General features: G+C 40.8%; 2 protein-coding genes and 1 long non-coding RNA gene across 7 annotated transcripts in view; 1 reads left to right on the plus strand and 2 right to left on the minus strand.

The window, feature by feature from the left end:
* The window catches only part of lctla (lactase-like a), a 28627-nt gene extending 18964 nt beyond the window's left edge, over nucleotides 1–9663 (minus strand). The window contains exons 1-4 of one of the 5 annotated variants that reach the window (XM_025002414.2): nucleotides 9548–9663; nucleotides 9387–9427; nucleotides 9061–9205; nucleotides 2038–2198 (exon numbers count right to left, since the gene is read on the minus strand). In XM_025002414.2, coding sequence (XP_024858182.1) covers nucleotides 2038–2198; nucleotides 9061–9199 — 300 coding nt within the window. In that variant the 5' untranslated portion in view covers nucleotides 9200–9205; nucleotides 9387–9427; nucleotides 9548–9663. Of the gene's footprint in view, nucleotides 1–2037; nucleotides 2199–9060; nucleotides 9226–9386; nucleotides 9507–9547 lie in introns of those variants that run through there. The other 4 variants (XM_025002413.2, XM_017439705.3, XM_017439706.3 and 1 more) reach the window with 4 other exon arrangements.
* Nucleotides 9664–12028: 2365 nt separating this feature from the next.
* Nucleotides 12029–17525, minus strand: LOC119617727. Its single transcript, XR_005234119.1, has 3 exons — nucleotides 17469–17525; nucleotides 12408–12567; nucleotides 12029–12315 (listed from the first exon to the last, which is right to left on the minus strand). It is a non-coding gene; the product is annotated as an uncharacterized LOC119617727 (long non-coding RNA).
* crybgx (crystallin beta gamma X) overlaps nucleotides 16115–17608 on the plus strand; it is an 18612-nt gene continuing 17118 nt past the window's right edge. The window contains exons 1-2 of the mRNA XM_017439704.3: nucleotides 16115–16218; nucleotides 16645–16693. Coding sequence (XP_017295193.1) covers nucleotides 16175–16218; nucleotides 16645–16693 — 93 coding nt within the window. The 5' untranslated portion in view covers nucleotides 16115–16174. The remainder of the gene's footprint in view (nucleotides 16219–16644; nucleotides 16694–17608) is intronic.

A 17608-nucleotide genomic window follows, 5' to 3' on the forward strand; every position in this document is an offset into this window, starting at 1 on the left:
CAAATGGCATTCGGATATTTGGATGCAGTCACACAGTGTCATCCTATATCTACAAGTGTGTTAAATGTAGATGGTTCAGAAGAAATACTGAAGTGGAAAAAATGTCAGACTTACCCTAAGAAAGAGTTGAGGTAACCCTTCCTTTTACCTATTGTGGAATAGACTGTTTTGGACTGTTTTACATTAAGGAAGAAAGAAAGGAGCTGAGACGCTACAGTCTGTTATTCACCTGTCTGTGTTCTTGTGCTGTGCATATAGAGCTACTTGATGACTACTGATGCCTTTATTAATGCCCTTTGCACCTTTATTGCCCTACTTGGAAGTGTTGCATAACTTTGATCAGACCAGGGTACCAACTTTGTTGGGGGAAAACGTGAGTTTTTGGAAGCTGTGAAGGAAATCAACCAAAGAAGCCTGGAGCAACTAGGCTGTGAATTTGTCATAAACCCAGCAACTGCAAGCCAAATGGGTGGATTCCGGGAAAGGCAGGTCAGGACAATAAGAAGTGTGTTGACATCTATTCTGGATCAGTCATCCAAAGGACTGGATAGTTCATCTTTGTGTACCTATCTAAGTCATGATGATCATAAACAGTAGGCCTTTGACAGCACACCTACTCATTGATTCCACTGGGACACAATCTCCTACACCTCATCACATTCTGACCATGAAGGCTTCAGTGATATTGCCACCACCTTGTGAATTTGTGAGACAAGATCTTTGTCTTCACAAAAGGCATATGGCATAAGGTGCAAAACCTGGCCAACAAATTCTGAAATTGTGGAAAAGGGAATGCTTGTTGAACCTACAGCAGAGAGAAAAATGGCATAAAACACTCAGAAGTGCCAGAATAAATGACAGTGATTCTGATGGACAACAGTGTATCCAGAAATGATTGGAAGCTTACCAAAGCCACTAAGGTGTATCCCAATGAAAATGGATTTGTTAGAAAACTTGAGTGAGTGATGCAGCATTAGGCAACCAAGGAAGAAAGGTTAACAAGCCAGTGTATCTTGAGAAACCTATCCACAAAACAGTGGCCCTGCTTGTAAAAGTAGGCCATCATTTTCAAAAAACCTGGCCACTCAAAACATGGTCGTTTAGTGAGACTGCAACTTAATACAAATTGCAAGTTCACCTAATTTCTCACAATTTTCAAGCAAATTTGAGTCACCAACTAGGAACCAGTCGTGGTGTCAAAACCAATATTTTTGAAAACAACCTCTTCCTATTTCCACAAACTGTACACTTCATATACAGTTTATACATTAAAATGTAATTATTTTTGTCTTTTTTCATCCAGTGTGTCTCTCACTATTATTGGGCCTCTGGTTTTTACTCAAATCCCCCACATTGCATTTCCATTGTATCTGTGCTGAGAACATTTTTTATTAAACCTAAAGTAAACAGGTCTTTCAATGAGACATATTTTGTACATAAAATACTGTAGAAATATAAAAAATAACATATATAGTCAGCAGAAGTTTTTGCCTCTCACAGTTTACAATTTTAATTTATATGATTTAATGTATATGATAGGTTTCACACAGCAACTATTCATCTGAGCATCACTTTTGACTTTTTGTTTCAGTCTGCCTAAAGTTCTTCTCTCTCCAAAAATATGCAAAAACTGCCCTAGGGAACCAGTGACTCAGCTGATTGTAAGTTACTGGATATTATATTGGTCAGCAGATCTTTATTTGTTACATTATTTTATGATGGCTTCCCCCATAGATCTTGAATAATATGAACAATTTTGTCCTGATTAGAACTTTAAGATAAGGAGAATTAAATAAAAGCAGAATATTCAGACATTTTCTGATATAAATTTACTGATAGGTGATGACAAATAAAATGATTTTCTGAAGCTAATGTTATGCAATTTAGAAATGAAAGCAAAAGTTTAAAAAATCAGAGAATTTGGTTAAAAGCTATTCAACTATTACATTTTTTCAGAGAATCAAAGTCTTGTGTAATATTAGGTGTAACATCAGGTCAGGTCTGAATGTAGAAACTCTGTACTGTATTTTTTTTCACCTTGAATTTGTAGTAGCCCTCACATGATAAGTCTCCTGTTTCATTTGAAGAGATTTTTCCCTTTTTGTGAGCAAACACATCCCAGATGCTCACTCCTTTTCCATCAACGTTCCAGGCTCCTTCAGTCTGATAGGCAGAGCTGCCAACCCCCCAGGAGAAACCTGCAGAGAATCACAAAGTCATCAATTAAGTCAGAGGGAGACAACTTCATCCCACTACATGTTTCATGTAGTAACTCAGCTTGTTATCATAATGGCATGATTTTAAAACAAAACCAGCATGAAGAAAATACTAATTATTTTAAATTTAGAGAACAGTTTGCAATACAATGGTTTTATTACAAATGTTCTAACTTTCAATATTTTTAAACCCAAGAGCCAACAAAGACAGACAGGCAAACAGACATACAGGTAGGTAGTTAAGTTGTGTGGAAGAGGATTATATTCTCTAACTTAGAGGCAGCTGGAGACTGCAGAGTTCACCAAATATAGAAAAGGAGCTCTGTTCAAATGTCAAGAGTGTCCGGTTGTTTTTGCCAGAACTTCATGGAACAGTGGTGGTGATAACAAGATGATTCCTGGAACACAGGAAACACACTGGGCCATGGGTTGAGCCAGACTCAGTGTCGTAGGAGTTACGTAAGTGGTCAGACGTATGTAATAGACACCAGTGCAGTTCATCTGTTTAAATACGCCCAGTTTAAAAGATACTTCGGGATTCTTGTGGATTTTGTGATGACAATGAGATGTGACAATTAAAGAGTCCCCCGTGTTCTGGCACTGAGGAGAGAGAGAGTGGCACTCATTTATTTCGGCGTAAGAACTGCCTTTAGATCCCACAAATTGGTGGCCAAACGGGGAGATTAATGAAGGCAGCCGACTTCCAGGATGCAGTGTTCACCAGCTGTGTGGGCCCATAAAAAACAAAAGAAAAAGGAAAGAGGTAGGAGATTTATTTATCTCTTTTCCAAGCATATTAGATAAAACACAGCTGTGTGTGACACCTCGTTCTGAAAGGGAAGATGAGTGGAGTCAGGGTGCGGCCTCTGTCTCTCTCTTTTGGCCGAACGCGTTGTTCTACGCGCATAGGAGGACTGCTGAAACAGAAAAGATTAGTGGTTAGCTTCAAAATTGGTAAAGCAGTCTGTAATGGTCATATGTATTTCACGGCTAAGTTCTATGAGAACACATGACAGACGGGTGAGTCCCAGTAATTCTGTTAAATATTGTTCTTTCATGTGTTGAAAAACAGCGCTAAGAGCAACTATACATATATATTCATGTTAATTACACATTATCTTTCAGACGTGGGGGATCAATAGTGTTTGTAGAATCACTGAGTAGTAGATTCTGAATACAAGTAGCCGTTGAGTGAAGAAGAAATGATGCATCAGTCAAGCCAAGAGGGCTTTGGACTAAGTGAAAAAAAAAGATAATAAAGCGCTTTAAAGTATAACATGAAGTGGACTGCAGTGTTTAATAATTTTTTTGAGATCTCTGTGGTAAGTTGAAAACTTGATAAATCGGTGTTCTGCAGAAAGAAAAATTAAAATCTCAGTATACGTAAAATTAGGAAAATGGCCATGTAAAAGTTAATAACTAGGTCATGAGAAGTATGAATGAGGTGAAGTGCTGATTAGTTGTATGTGAGTATGTGTGCTGTAAGTTGTCCTGAATGTCTCTGATGTTTGTGTGTGTGAGGTTCTGTTAAATGTCTTCTGTCAAGGAAAACAGTGCATGTTGAATGTCGTGCTTTCAACGAAGGAGTGTTGGATTCCTGATAGTGTAGTTGGCAACGTTAAGCACTATCTTCACAGCAGCCCAGGACAGAATAACCTCAGTGGGTGATCTTGTGGATTGTCTCTTGTTGGTGTAAGAACTGCCTTTAGATCCCACAGTTGGTTCAGGGTTCAAACCCCAGTGCCACCAACCTCTGAGTAACCTCAGTTGTGTAATAAGCAAGAGACCTAGAAATAAAGCTATGTTGGTTTGGACAAGGCCTGCGTCAGATGTTGGGGAACCAGAACATTTTGATGAGAAATGGCTTACTAGAGCAAGACATTGATGGACAAGGGCAGAGAACTCATTACCATAGGAATGCTACTATATGAGCAAGCCTAGAGAGAGGGAATATATGAGAACTATACAAACTTTGATGCCCAATATTCAGATTGACTCCAAAACAAATTCTTTGGATATCTAATATGGCAGATTATTGAGCAGAAACTCTCTTGCCTCTCTGTCCACAGCAAATACCTCACCTTTGCCAAAATTATGTTTATATCCAGAACATTTACAACATGAATTAAGGACTAAAAGGGTGGAGGAGATAGAGTGTGACTATCAGGTTGTAAGTCGATGAACCCAGAATGCAGACTCAACATCTTTAAACAAAAAAAACTATTATAACAAAAAGTGCAGACAACATGGTTGATGTGGCAGCAAAACTTAGAGAAACTAAACACTGAGAATCGCAAGGAGACACATGGAGCAAACCTAACTATGGTGATGACCAACAATGAACAGGCGAGGAGGAGACAGCAGAGACTGAATATAAAGGTTGAGGGTGAATGGGAGATCAACACCAGCTGGACTGACAGGTAATGGAGAACAGGTGAGGTGGATGTAACAGGCTTGACACTTGGTACTGGAAAACTACAGAGGGAGAGAGAATGTGGGCACAGGGAGCAAAACTATACAATACCAAGTTACAATGAAACACAGAGAACAAACTAAAACACAGAAAACAAAGCACAGGAGATAACAAAAAATATACAAAACAGTGACAGGAGTTGTACGTTTGTTCTGGGCTTGGTTCATGATTCTTTAATGTTTCTGGGCTTAAATCAGTTCTGTGATGGTAATAATTAATGACCTAGCCTCCCTTAAAGTATTGCATATTGTCTGCCGTTTTTCAACTATGTTCAGCTTTTGATGAGAAAGACTAAATTGTAGCAGTTTTGGTCAAACTTTGCAAATCACATGCACAATGTGATATTGCATGATCTGTTAGTGCTCCGAGTATGTGTTGTGAATGACTCTCAGATACTTCCACATCAAAATTTAGCTCAGTATCTGTAAAACTGTCTGAATTATGGACATTTTGTGTTTGCTAAGATCAGTGGTCATCCTGAGTCAGATTGACTCCAAACGTTAATCAGTTGTAGATAGTAAGTTTCCAGTAAGTTTCATTAAAATCTAGCATTGTTTCATAAGTTTAATTACTAACAGAATAACAGATAATGGCAACATTTAAAACACAGATCTTGTGCGATCAGTTATTATTCAGAGTATCTGTTGAGGATGAGTTTCTCATGCCAAGATTAATGAAGTGCAAGCAAACACATGCACAAACAGACATATTGCATTTTTATAATCATTTTTATTTGTGTTTGTAAATGAAGTTATCATGTTTTTAACTACTAACAGACAAGGTATATTAATATTAACAGTAATACTGGTAATAGAAATGCCAAAGTGCTTAAAAAAATACAGTTAAAACTATACACTGATAAAAACTGCAGGCTCTGTTAAAAACAACAGTTTCTGTTCACATTTAAAAGTGTCTGTAGGCTCAGAGTGTTAGGGAGGGTGTCCACAGGCAAGGGGCAGCAGCACAAAATGCTTGGTCACTTATAGTTTGCAGTTTCGTTATGGGAAGATGGAGGTGGTCTGGATGTGTAGAGCAGAGAGAACATGTTTGCGGGGTGAGAATTTCTTTCACATAGGGATGGGTTGGGAAACCAGTGGAGCAAGTGTAGAACAGGTGCTATGTGGTTCTTCTTCTTTTTTTTTTGTCCTGTCGTGGAATTTCAGGCATACCACACAGAGAAGATGGCTGCCTACGTGTGCCAGAATGAGCTGGGGTCCCAGCTGAGCCCCTGGGACCCCAGCCAAGCCAACATCCCTGGGAGCCATAGACCACCCAGCGGGATCCCACCACTCCTGGACGTGGCCTGAGCACCCACGTGAACCACCCCATATCAAGAGGTCAGCAACCCCCCACGATGTCATCAGTGACCCCAGTGCCGGCCAAGGCCAGGGGACCACCGGGGATCCCCCACAGAGCGACCACACCTCCAGGGGGGGCTGTCCAGGAGAACCCAAGCCAGCCAAGCATGGCAAGCCCACCACTAGCAGCCCTGGACCAGAGACCTGCTGACCCAGCCAGGAATCGTACTTCTGCACTCTCATCAGGATCCTACCAGCAGATTTCTGGTTGTATTGAGTCTCTTAAGATTTTTACTAAAAAGAAGTGCATTACAGTAGTCAAGTCTGGAGGAGACAAAGGTCTGATCCAGTTTTTCTGAGTTGGAAAGGGTGAGCACTGGACCAAGCTTGGATATATTTCTGAAGTTAAGAAAAGAGATCTTCAGATCTCAGAGGTGTTTGATATGATCCTCGAAAGTGAGATAAGGATCAAATCTTATACCAAGGTATGAGACTGATAAGGAGAAGGGAATATTGTGGCCAGAGAAGGGGTGATGAGTGAGTCTGGTGAGGGGTAAAATAGCTTCGGTCTGAGAAAGTTGTGATCGATCCACACCTTAATCCTCTCCAGACAGTTGGTGAGTTTTGTAAGAGTAGATGATGATTTACTTTTTTTTTATTTAACCAGGCAAATCCCATTGAGATCACAGAACTCTTTTTCAAGGGAGGCCTGGTAAGGCTGAAGGCAGCCTTACATGCATGTTTTTAGCCTGTGGGAGGAAACCAGAGTGCCTGGAGAAAACCCACGAGGAGAACATGCAAACTCTGCACAGAAAGACCTGGGGTTCGAACCCATGACCTTCTTACTGTGAGGCAACAGTGCTAACCGCTAATCTGTCATGCTGCCATGATGGTGATGATGATGATGAAAGTGCAGTTGTAGTTTTCACATGTATATGAATGTCATCTGCATAACAGTGGAAATAAACTCCATGGCAGCTGATGATGTGGCTTAGGGGGTGTATGTAGTGGATGAAGAGTAGGGGTCCCAGGACTGACCCCTGGGAAACCTCACAGGTGACTGTGTGAGAGTGGGATGTAGAAAATTTGCTCAGTTCTTTAGGTGAGCTGGGATTTATACCAGGTGAAAGCAGTGTCTGTGAGATATAAGCAATCTAGAAGAATGCCCTGATCAAGTGTTGAATACAGCAGAGAGGTCAAACAAGATGAGGAGTGAAGGAGAACCAGCACCCTCTACCATCAGGGGGTCCTTTGCAGCCTGCACCAGTCCAGTTTCTGTTCTGTGGGCAGAGCAGAAACCAGACTGAAATTTTACCAAAAGATTGTGTTTAAGATGACCCTTAAGTGAGCAGCAACAGCTTTTTCCAACATTTTGGAGAAAAAAGAAAAGTTGGAAACAGGCAGATGACATTCAGCTGTAATTGGCTAAGACATGCAAGACAGTGCTTTCAGAAGTTGTGTAACTATGACTTGCTTTAGAACAGAAAAAAACAGCTGGTAGAGAGTGGTTTATTATAGAAGTGATGAGATGGCCTATTGTGGAGATATGCACTTTCACTATGGTTGTAGGAAAGGAGTTCAGGGCACAGGTGGAGGGCCTCATCTTGCTGTTGATATTCATAAAATTATTACAGCATTCTTGTGATGACTGGGGTTTGTGGTTTAAGCTTAAAGTTAATGGTAGAAAACAGCGGCAAGGAATTGCCCAGATTCTTACAGATGTTGAAGTAAAGCAGTAATGGTGGTTCTCTGAAGGATTTTGAAGAAGCAAGCCTTTATGTGCTTACAACTTGTGAACAGTGAGGCCAGATGCTTTGTAATGCTGTTCTAAAACACAGCTTATAGTCTTCATTGTTAGTAGTTTACACTGAACCAAGGAGCTGAGCAAGTTAAGGCAAATGTTTTGGTCTTAACAGGTGTGTGAATATCAAGAAGGCAGCTCAGAAAGACATTATTAATGTCCACAACATAATTTACTGAAAAAAATGTCATGTTTTCTCACGAGTTTGAGCATTTATGGTTTAAAGCAGAACGTTTCATGAAACTGAATCACACATACAACCTCATTCAACATAACCTATCAATGTAAACTAAAAAAGTTTATTCTATTTTTGTGACATGTAAACACACATTGGTGACCGAACACTTGCAAGGTGCACATACAGCTGATGCACATAAAATGCATGTGAATTGTTTAAGGGGCACTTATATTCTCACTAAAAATACGGTGTCAGATCAGCGGATTAGTTCAGAATATTACATGTGAAGAATCCTAAGATTGACAAGTTGTAGACAATAGCCATAAATAGCTGTGTAAAGTTGCCTGTAATTGTGGAACAATGGCAGCTTTGGTGGTGCTGGTGAGAGGGAGCTGGCTGACAGGTTAGATATTTGCCATGCCATGCCAGCAGTATGGGACAACTTCATTCATATGATGGCTACATACATCAAATCCCCCACACTATGGTTGAAACACTGTTGATGCGCAGCAACTTATTCATTAACATCAACTTAATAATTAAGCTTTTAAGTTCTACCAAGCCCCCAAGTGCCTCTGTGTTTACAGTAATTGTGTTGTTAAAAGTAAAAACATGCCTAAAGTTGGAAATACCTCAAAAGTGCGCTGCCGGCAGATCTGCGCCCCTGGTTCACCTAATTAATTTACAATAAAAGTGTGTAATTCATGGTGTGTAATTATCGGATGAGAGGAGATGGGCAGCAGTCCTTCACTTTATTCCCACCTTTATGTCTGACTTTTAGCCATTTTTCTGTTTGCCAATGTGGCTTAGCTGTGGCAGTCATCTTGAGTGGAGTTGACTCCAAGTTAATCAGCTGTAGATGCACATTTAATCACTACATTGTAAGATTTTCATTAGAATCTGCGAGTGATTCATGAGATATTTTCCTAATGCGACAGACATGTTGCATTTTCCTAACCTTTGTTTGCAAATAAAAATTTAAGACACAAGATTAAATTTAGCTAATTAAATAATGAAGTTAGCTGCTGTTTTAAGAGATGATGTGTATTTAATGACAGTTTCTGGAGTGCACTGTGTTTAAATGAAGTCTGTACCTGTTGGGAAGGTGCCAAAGTAGAAAGATGTTTTCTCATTCTTTGTCCAATTGAAGTCTTCAGAAGTTGAAACACATGAAACCAGTGCAAACAGGTGGAACATCCTCAGGAGCAACTTCGTGTTCCTCTTTGTCTTCATTCTCACCTGAAGAACAGTTCATCAGCCTGTTTTAAACAATGTTTTAAATGTCAGCATCCAAAACCTGAGCCCCATATTCACCCCAATCTAAACACATCACAGAATAAGACAAAAGCTTACATTCCAAAGTTAACCTCAACATAATTTGTTCAATGTCCACTTTAAAAGCACCCTGTCATTGTCAAACCTTATGGCTCTAACGAAGACGTGTGGGCTCATTTCAGCCAGCTGGGAGACACAACCAGAGAAAGGAAGTAGGACAACTCTGTCCAACACAGTCAGGATGAAAGACTCAGTAGAGTGAAACAGATGAAAAAGTTGATTCCTTAGTCAGAACCACATACAGACCTGCTTCATCTGTCTGAGCTACCTCCAGGAAGCAGGAAAAGTCTTGCAGTTTCTGGGCCGGGTTGGTGCTAACGAAACAAAAAGCAACCAGGATATTTTCTGCTATTCATCAGCCCACACACAAACACACAATGAACCCCCCTGCATTTGGAATCAGTGGGCTGTGACAGTAAACCTGCTGAAACAACAGATCTTCTGGAGAAAAGGATTTCCACACAGTAAGCAAAGTGACTGTTGGCGAATGCAGCTCATTATTAGCTTTACACTCATTCATAAGTTCATTGTGTATTTATCCCCTCACCCCCTCCCACAAAAGAGAAAACATTACAGCTATGGATGGATGGTCCAGTACATGTTCTATGCCCAGCCCCTCTGTAGATAGAAATATACACATTGGATCATTTTTTTAGTTGTTGGCTGTTGTTATTTCACATAGTTCTTCCCGTGCTGCTATATGGTCAAATATTAATTTATCTAATAAGTTTAACTGTAATTATTTATTTAATACTTTTTTGAAAGAAAAATCATGTAATACCATGAATGTGAGCGGGGGAGTAGGCGGAGCTTAAAGCCCTACATCACTAATGCAGATCAGTGGTAAAAAGAGTTGGTTAAGTTGGAAGGGATGGTTCAGACATTTTAAAGTAGCGTTCTATGATAAGGTTATGAACAATAAATATGGTACCTGTTGTAGATAGCTCTTTGAACACCCTCAGGTTGGAGAAGGAGAGTTTATTTTGAAAGGACTGATGAGCTAACAGCTAGTCACAGTGGGACCAAGGCCAAAGTGGATTTCTGTCGTTGACAGCTCCACCTTCAACATGGTCATCCCCCACAAGCTCACCCATAAACTGTACGCTCTTTGCCTGAACTTCACCCTCTGTGATTTGCTCCTGACTTTCTGACTGGCAGGCCCCAGTCTGTCAGGATTGGCAACAGGACTTCAGCCAGTATCATGGCAAACGTGGGCACCCTACAGGTGTGCATCCTCAGCCCTATCTTCTACACCCTCCTCTGTGTCGCCGACGACAGGGACAACATCATCCTGAAGTTCACGAATGACACCTCAGTGATGGGATGTATCACCAGAGGTGATAAAGCATCTTAGAGGAGGGAGGTGGCAAATCTGGTGTCATGGTGTGAGGACAACAACCTCACCCTCAACACGGACAAGACGAAGGAGATGATAGTGGACATGAGGAAGGAGAGGAGACCTCTTCAGCCAGTATTTATCCAAGAGCCAGCGGTGGAGAGGGTGATCACTTTCAAGTACCTGGGGGTGCACATCACCTGGACAGTGAACACCCCACAGCTGGTGAAGAGGGTTCAGCAGCGGCTGTACTTTCTGAGGAGGCTTGGGAAGTTTGGCATGTCGGCTGAGATCCTCAGAAATTTCTACAGCTATGTTGTTGAAAACACTTTGACCAGCTGCATCACCGTGTGTTACAGCAGTGCCAAAGTCAGGAATTGCAAACGCCTGCAGAGCATGGTACAGACAGCTGAGAGGATCATCAGGACCATTCCCTTCTGTGCAGCATCAACCACCGTAGAGTCCACAGGAGAGATGCCTCAATCATCAAAGACCCCACCCACACCCCAACATGGACTCTTCACACTTCTTCCTTTAGGCCAGAGGTACTGAAGGGGAAAATAAAGGACCGCCAGGTTCAAGACTCTTTCTTCCCCGCTGCCATCAGAGTCTATAACAGCTGAACCAGTACATGTTTACATTTGCACACCAACAACCTGATTACATCTGACTTGCACTACTTAGTATATATATATTGTATTTACTTGTGTATCGTTTTTTGCTATACCTTTCTAAACCCTTGACTACTTGACTAGTTTTGACTGGCATTCTTGCAGACATCAAAGTAAGATTTTCACTGTACAAGGAAATGTGTTACTACTGTGCATATGGCAATAAAATTTTGAAAACGAAATGAAAACAACAAAAAAATTCAATAACTAGGCCTACAAACTGAAATATAATTTGTGATTTATCAGTGGTTAACATTATTTTAGAATAACCTGGTATTGTCATTTTATTGGTATAAAGGCTGTTGATCAAATTGATTTTAAACATGCAAAAATATATTGGCCTGTTTCACTGAGGTTATTAAAATGTTTCCAAAGTCATTTTCAATAAAATATATTCAATATATGGAGCCCCAACACATATGAGTTTCAGGCTTTTCCAGTTGTGTCCTTTTTTAGATGTCATGAAGAAAAGCTCAGACTAACAAGTGTTTCTGACATGAAAGTCAGACCTTTGGGGTCCTCTATCCTCACTCTAACTACCTCCATATCCTCTCTAACTACATCTATACATCTCCTCTTTGGCCTTCCTATTTGTCTTTTTATCTTACTATACTTGGTACTGTACTAGGTGGCCAGTTTGTTGCCTGATCAGTAGAACCATGGTGTCAGGGATGATGATTAAACATACCCAAGATAATTCACTAAGAATGTGCAGTGTATCTTTTATCTCCAGTTTTTGTTACCACTATTCGACTGGTAAACCACTACCCATCTTTACTTCCCAGATTCAACCTCTAAAATGTTTTTTATCCCCAGTCCTCTTACTGACCTGTTGCCAGTTTACCTGATTAGTTGCTGTTTCTTTTTTATACCACTTACTGACATAAACCAGGGCACGTCGGGAGAGCGGAACTGAAAACCAGACACAGAGGCGGACTAAAACGGTAAGTGATTTTATTTACAGGTGCACAGTGATATCAGGTGGGGAAGGGGACAACCTGGGAGATCTGAAAAAGGCGAGGAGGGACAAGGTGACTCTCGCGTACTGAATGATTTAGAGAGTTTGCAGGATTGAGAAATTGATAGTTCTTTGTCTTACAGTTTCTGAGGCGTGGAGAAACGCTGAGACGAGGTGGGAGGAAACAGAGGCTGTCCAGGCGAGGGGGTATCCAGAGGTCCAGGAACAGGTAGGTTCTCCAGGTAAGTGCAGCGGATCAGTCCAGGGAGGGGAAGGCAGTTCCAGTGAGTAAAAAAATGACCTGGGGCGAGGGAAAAGGTACAAGACAAAAATCGTTAGCTTGGCAGTGGGCTTAGTCAGAACCAAGTGGCTGTAGACTCTGACCCATAAGGCGTGATGCTCCAGCAAAGATCTGAACCCAGACAGAGGCTTAAATGCAGGTGCTGCTCATCAGGTGAATCAGCCACAGCTGAGGAAGGAGAGTCACTGGAACAACCGGCAGAGCGGGGACAAAACCCCCAGATCCTCACACTTACTTTTACAACCTTCTGTCGTCCCTACCCCTGTTAGGATTCGGTTTTGTTTGTTCCCCTGTGTTTGATGTTTGTGTTCTGGTCTCCTTTGGGTTTGTGTTCATATGGTGTTTTCTGTATTTTGATTGTTTCGTTTCTTGCCTTATTTGTTTCTTGTTTATCCCAGTTCCGTTCTTGTTCCTCATGTGTGTGTTTCCTGCTACGCTCACTCCTCCTCAGTCAGTTTTGGTTTTTCTGCCACGCCCATCTCCACCTGCCTACAATTGTAATCACTCACCTGTGCCCACTTTCCATAATTACCCTCTGCCTTTAAAACCCGGTCACTTTCTCCATTTCCTCGCTGGTTCATTGTCATACTTTTGCCTCCTTGATCTGCTGCCCTTCTGGTTGTTCGTGTCTCGTCGTCCCCCATGCTATGTTTGGTTTTCATCTCGTCTCAGGTCTGTTCATAAGTGTTTAAGTTAGTTAGTGTTTTTTGTTTTACTGCCCCGTCAGCTCTTTGTTTTCGTTTCCAATGAAGTTAGTTTATTTTTCAATATGAGTCTGCGCACTGGGTTTGCCTCCTTCACCCCACACCATGACAATTCCAACTTTTTATTTGAAATAGATTACTGCCATCAGTTACAAAATTACCTTATTTTATACAAAAACTGTACAACTTTTTAGTTTAAATATTTAATGTTTACTATGTTCCACTGTAAATAATATATGGGTTTAGGGGGTTTTCAAATCATTGCATTGTTTTTATTTACATTTTACACAATATTTAAATTTTTTCAGAACTGGAGTTGTAATATTTGTCTTATACCAGCCATTTTAGTTACTTTTGACAGAAGAGTCGCAACATGTTTCCTGTTCAAACAAAGAGAAGCGATTATGGAGTTATATTTGCACCAGATAGTTGTGAGCAGTGTGAAATGTGCGTGCAGTGTTATTATTTTGTTTCAAGTAGCAAATATTAACTAAAAGAATCCCAGCTTTTTGTGTATTAGCTAATGGTAAATGATCAAACTAAAACAAACCATCACCTCCCCTCCATCAGCCTGGCAGCATCCTGACAGTAACCTCTCAGGAAGGTTCACAGAACAAGCGTGTCAGTCTGTTTGTTCAATTTTACTGATGGAAAACTAACATTAAAGCAACCTGATGTTTTGATGGAGTGTTTATGTGTAAAGATTTAGTAAAAGCTTCTCTGTGGGGACTGTGAATGAACAGGTCTCCACAGCTGTCTGACAGCATCAGATTGGGATGTTTAAAATCCTCTAAATTTACAAAGCTGTCATGAATGTCAGTGTTTTTGGGTTTTGGTTCTTTGTTTGGTGTTTCTTGTTCTTGCTGTTTTGGTTTAGTTGTCTTTTGGATTTCATGTCTTGTCACTATTCACCTCCCCAGTACTTTTCCAGTCATGTTTGCCACGCCCATATCCACCTGTCAGTAATCATTATCACTCACCTGTGCCCATTTACCTCATCATCCTCAGTCTTTAAAAACCGGTCACTTTTTATCACTCCTCACTGGGTCATTCCTCTTTTTCATGTCATGCTCGTTGTCTTCCTCTCGTTACCTCGCTCCATGCTCCATGCCACGTTTGTTTTTGCTTTGCCTTGCCTTGCCTTGTTTGGATTTTTGAATGTAGTTATCTTTTGCTGCCACGCCAGCGCTTTGTTTTTGTTTGTCTTTACTTTAATAAATCACTTTTCATTTTGAGATGTCTCGTCTGCGTTCTGGGTTCGCCTCCGTCTCCCCGCCTTTTGATTAAAGCTGTATTTCTCCCACTGATCACAGCTACATCCTTTCTCTGAGAATGTTGCACAACTTATGGCCAATGTTTTGGCAACGATGACTGAACTATATTTTTGTCAAACCGCAATGGTAACAGCTCCATAGAAAATGGTGGCACAGAGGCTAACACCGAGAGAATGCTTCCCAATTTCCGTAATACATAAGTGTCCTGGTTTAAGCAAAGAATATGATAAATATTCTATAAATAAATAAAGTGGGCAAGTCCAAGAACAGAAAAAACTTGCAATTATAATTACAGTATTACTAATACTGGAGTTGGTAAGGAACTTTCCATACAACACTCCACCCCTAAGGACTACTTTGGATCTGTTCCTGTTTGTTTGACAACAGAGACTATCACAGGAAGAGTGCCGGTGAGTCTCAGGGCAATCCACAGATTAGGATGCAGTTCTTCTAAATGGTTTTTGTGAATGAAAGAGAGCAGTTTTAGAGCAGGCATGTTTTTAGAAGGCATGTTTTTTCTTTCTCCACAGCCTCCATCAATGCTCAGCTGCTCAGCAGGGGGTCCTGAAAACCTGTAGCTAACTAACAGAACAGAAGTTCTGAAGTTTACATAGAGAATGCATGCATGCTCTGTTATATTGTTGTTATTTCTTCTATCTGCTAAAGAACACTGCTGTGGCACCATAGAGAGGAGGAGACCGGAGGAAGCATGAGACTGAACACAGTTCTGTCATGTTTTACCGCCCATCTCCTTACTTTCATTTACACCCACCACAACAAACGATGAGCTCTTCAGTCCTGAGTCCACTTTTCTGAATCATGCAGGTGACCTGGTTATACCGTTTACAACATGGCAGCGAATGTTCTAGAAATACATGCTAATTATAAATTCTACTGGAGCTGTGTCCAGAGGAAAGGTGACGTGTCATCATACTACACTGCTTAGGACTAGAGGGACATTGGTTTTTTCTACACATTTCCAGATCAAAGTACAACATTTGATAAAACCATGGCTGCACTTGAAAAACATTTTGTGCCCAAAGTCAATGTGTTGGCGCATTATAACAGCGTGTGCAACATACTGATGAAACTGTGCGGTGAACTCTTGATCCAGACCACTTTAAAAGATTGCATGAAAGTCTGGGTCACTGGAAGGAAAATATACAGAGCTGAGCACTGGATTAGGACTTTTGCACAGAACTGTGACACTAACAGTTGACGAGTAAATGTAAATGTGGTCAGTTTTGGTTGATTAGCCTGTAGTAATGACTAAAATGCTTTTATAAAAACTTTGTGTTACATGTGTACAATCTGGTTCTCCCCTCCAGGTCCTGACCCTTTTAGTGAATACATTGTTCACACACACCTCTATCACAGCATTGTTGGAGATAAAATGCTGAAATGTTCAAAGCCAAACTGTTGGCACTGCACTCTGTGTGCACAAGCCTCAGTGTGTGTTTGTCACAGCAGATGTGTGGAGCCAGAGGGCAGCACGAGTTTGTGTTTAGCATATGAATGGGCCGAAGGGCCCCGGTGGCTGCAGCAGAAACACTCAGAGCCTTCTGGTACCAGCCTGTGGCCTCGACTCGCCATATTTAAGGAGCTTTATTGAGGCTTCACAGAGCTGACATGAACATCTTTACTAAGGTCCCAGGATTAACCCAACAAACCAGGTACGTTTAGAGCTTCATGCTCCAGCCAGGGCCCGACCAGCGAGCCCCCCATCCAGGGCAGATGTGCAGATGTGAGGGGGTGAGGAGAGCCTCTACAGCTCTCCTCCTGCTGTTTGTCATGGTTTACGCCCTGAAACCCTTCCAGTATTTTCCCCAAATCACCTAAAGAGTGAAGACGTTGCAGGCGATACACACATACACACATACACAATGACTTTTATTCTGAAAGACTAAAGCACAGAAAAAAAACTTGTAAATGATAAATATAATTCCCGAGTAGAAATAAAACCTGTGCTGTTTGCTGACATTAAACTTTTACAACGTTTTTACAAGTGAAAGCCTTCAGTTTCACTCCCAGACAGACTTAAGTTTGCTTCACAGTTGATATTTTAAATATATACTTTAAAAATGCTTCTGTATCTGCAGCAAGCTGGGGTCTGTGCTCCAACGTGCCTTCTACGGGTCCAGTGGGAGGGTGAGTCCAACCTTTCTATACAGTTACTGTGTGAAACAGATGCTGTTAAAGCCATAATAGCTGTCAAATACATATTTTTTCAATGTTTTTGATTTGAATTTTTGTCACAACCAGGGGTTATTGACTGGCTCTACATTCATATTTGAGCTGAGACTGTCTGAATTAAACTCGTCAATGTTTGAATGTAAACGAACAACTCTAACAAAACATGATTCTGCTGATTTCACTGATTTATTACAAATGATCTTGTAGACTTTTGGTAATGAGTGATGCTTATTAAGTTGTTAATTTCGTCATAAATGATACAAAAAAATTAAATCAAAAACAGAAAAATTCCCTATTTTGACAACTAGTATGGCTTTAAAAATCTAAAAGGTACAATCATTTGTAGTTCTGAAGAAGAAATACAAACCAATGGTGAATTTATTTTTTCTCTGTAGAGAAAGAATGTTTGGTGTCACATTATTATATGCTCTAAAAACTGTTTTTATTTGTCTGAATTTCATAAAGTTTTCTGGAACATCCGGTAGGGATCTTTCTGAATGACGACTTTTTGAATGTGTTAAAATATAATAAAAGAAAGTACACTTTTACAGAAATTGCAGTATGAGCGCTGAATAACTTTGCTGAAATTTGCTGAGGGAGCTGAAAATGAGTTGTTAAAAAAGTTAAAACAAGCAGAACAGAAGCTTAAAAAAAATGCAGAACATTAGCTAAAAGCTAAAATAAACAAGGCTGACCACAAGGCTGGCCACTCCCTGGGCTGCCACCTTACCGTGGTGGAGGGGTTTGAGTGTCCCAATGATCCTAGGAGCTATGCTGTCAGGGGCTTCATGCCCCTAGTAGGGTCACCCAAGGCAGACAGGTCCTAGGTGAGGGGCCAGACGAAGTGCAGCCCAAAGACCCCTTATGATG

Source organism: Kryptolebias marmoratus, linkage group LG15 (genome assembly GCF_001649575.2).
Source record: "Kryptolebias marmoratus isolate JLee-2015 linkage group LG15, ASM164957v2, whole genome shotgun sequence".
Classification (NCBI taxonomy): Eukaryota; Metazoa; Chordata; class Actinopteri; order Cyprinodontiformes; family Rivulidae; genus Kryptolebias; species Kryptolebias marmoratus.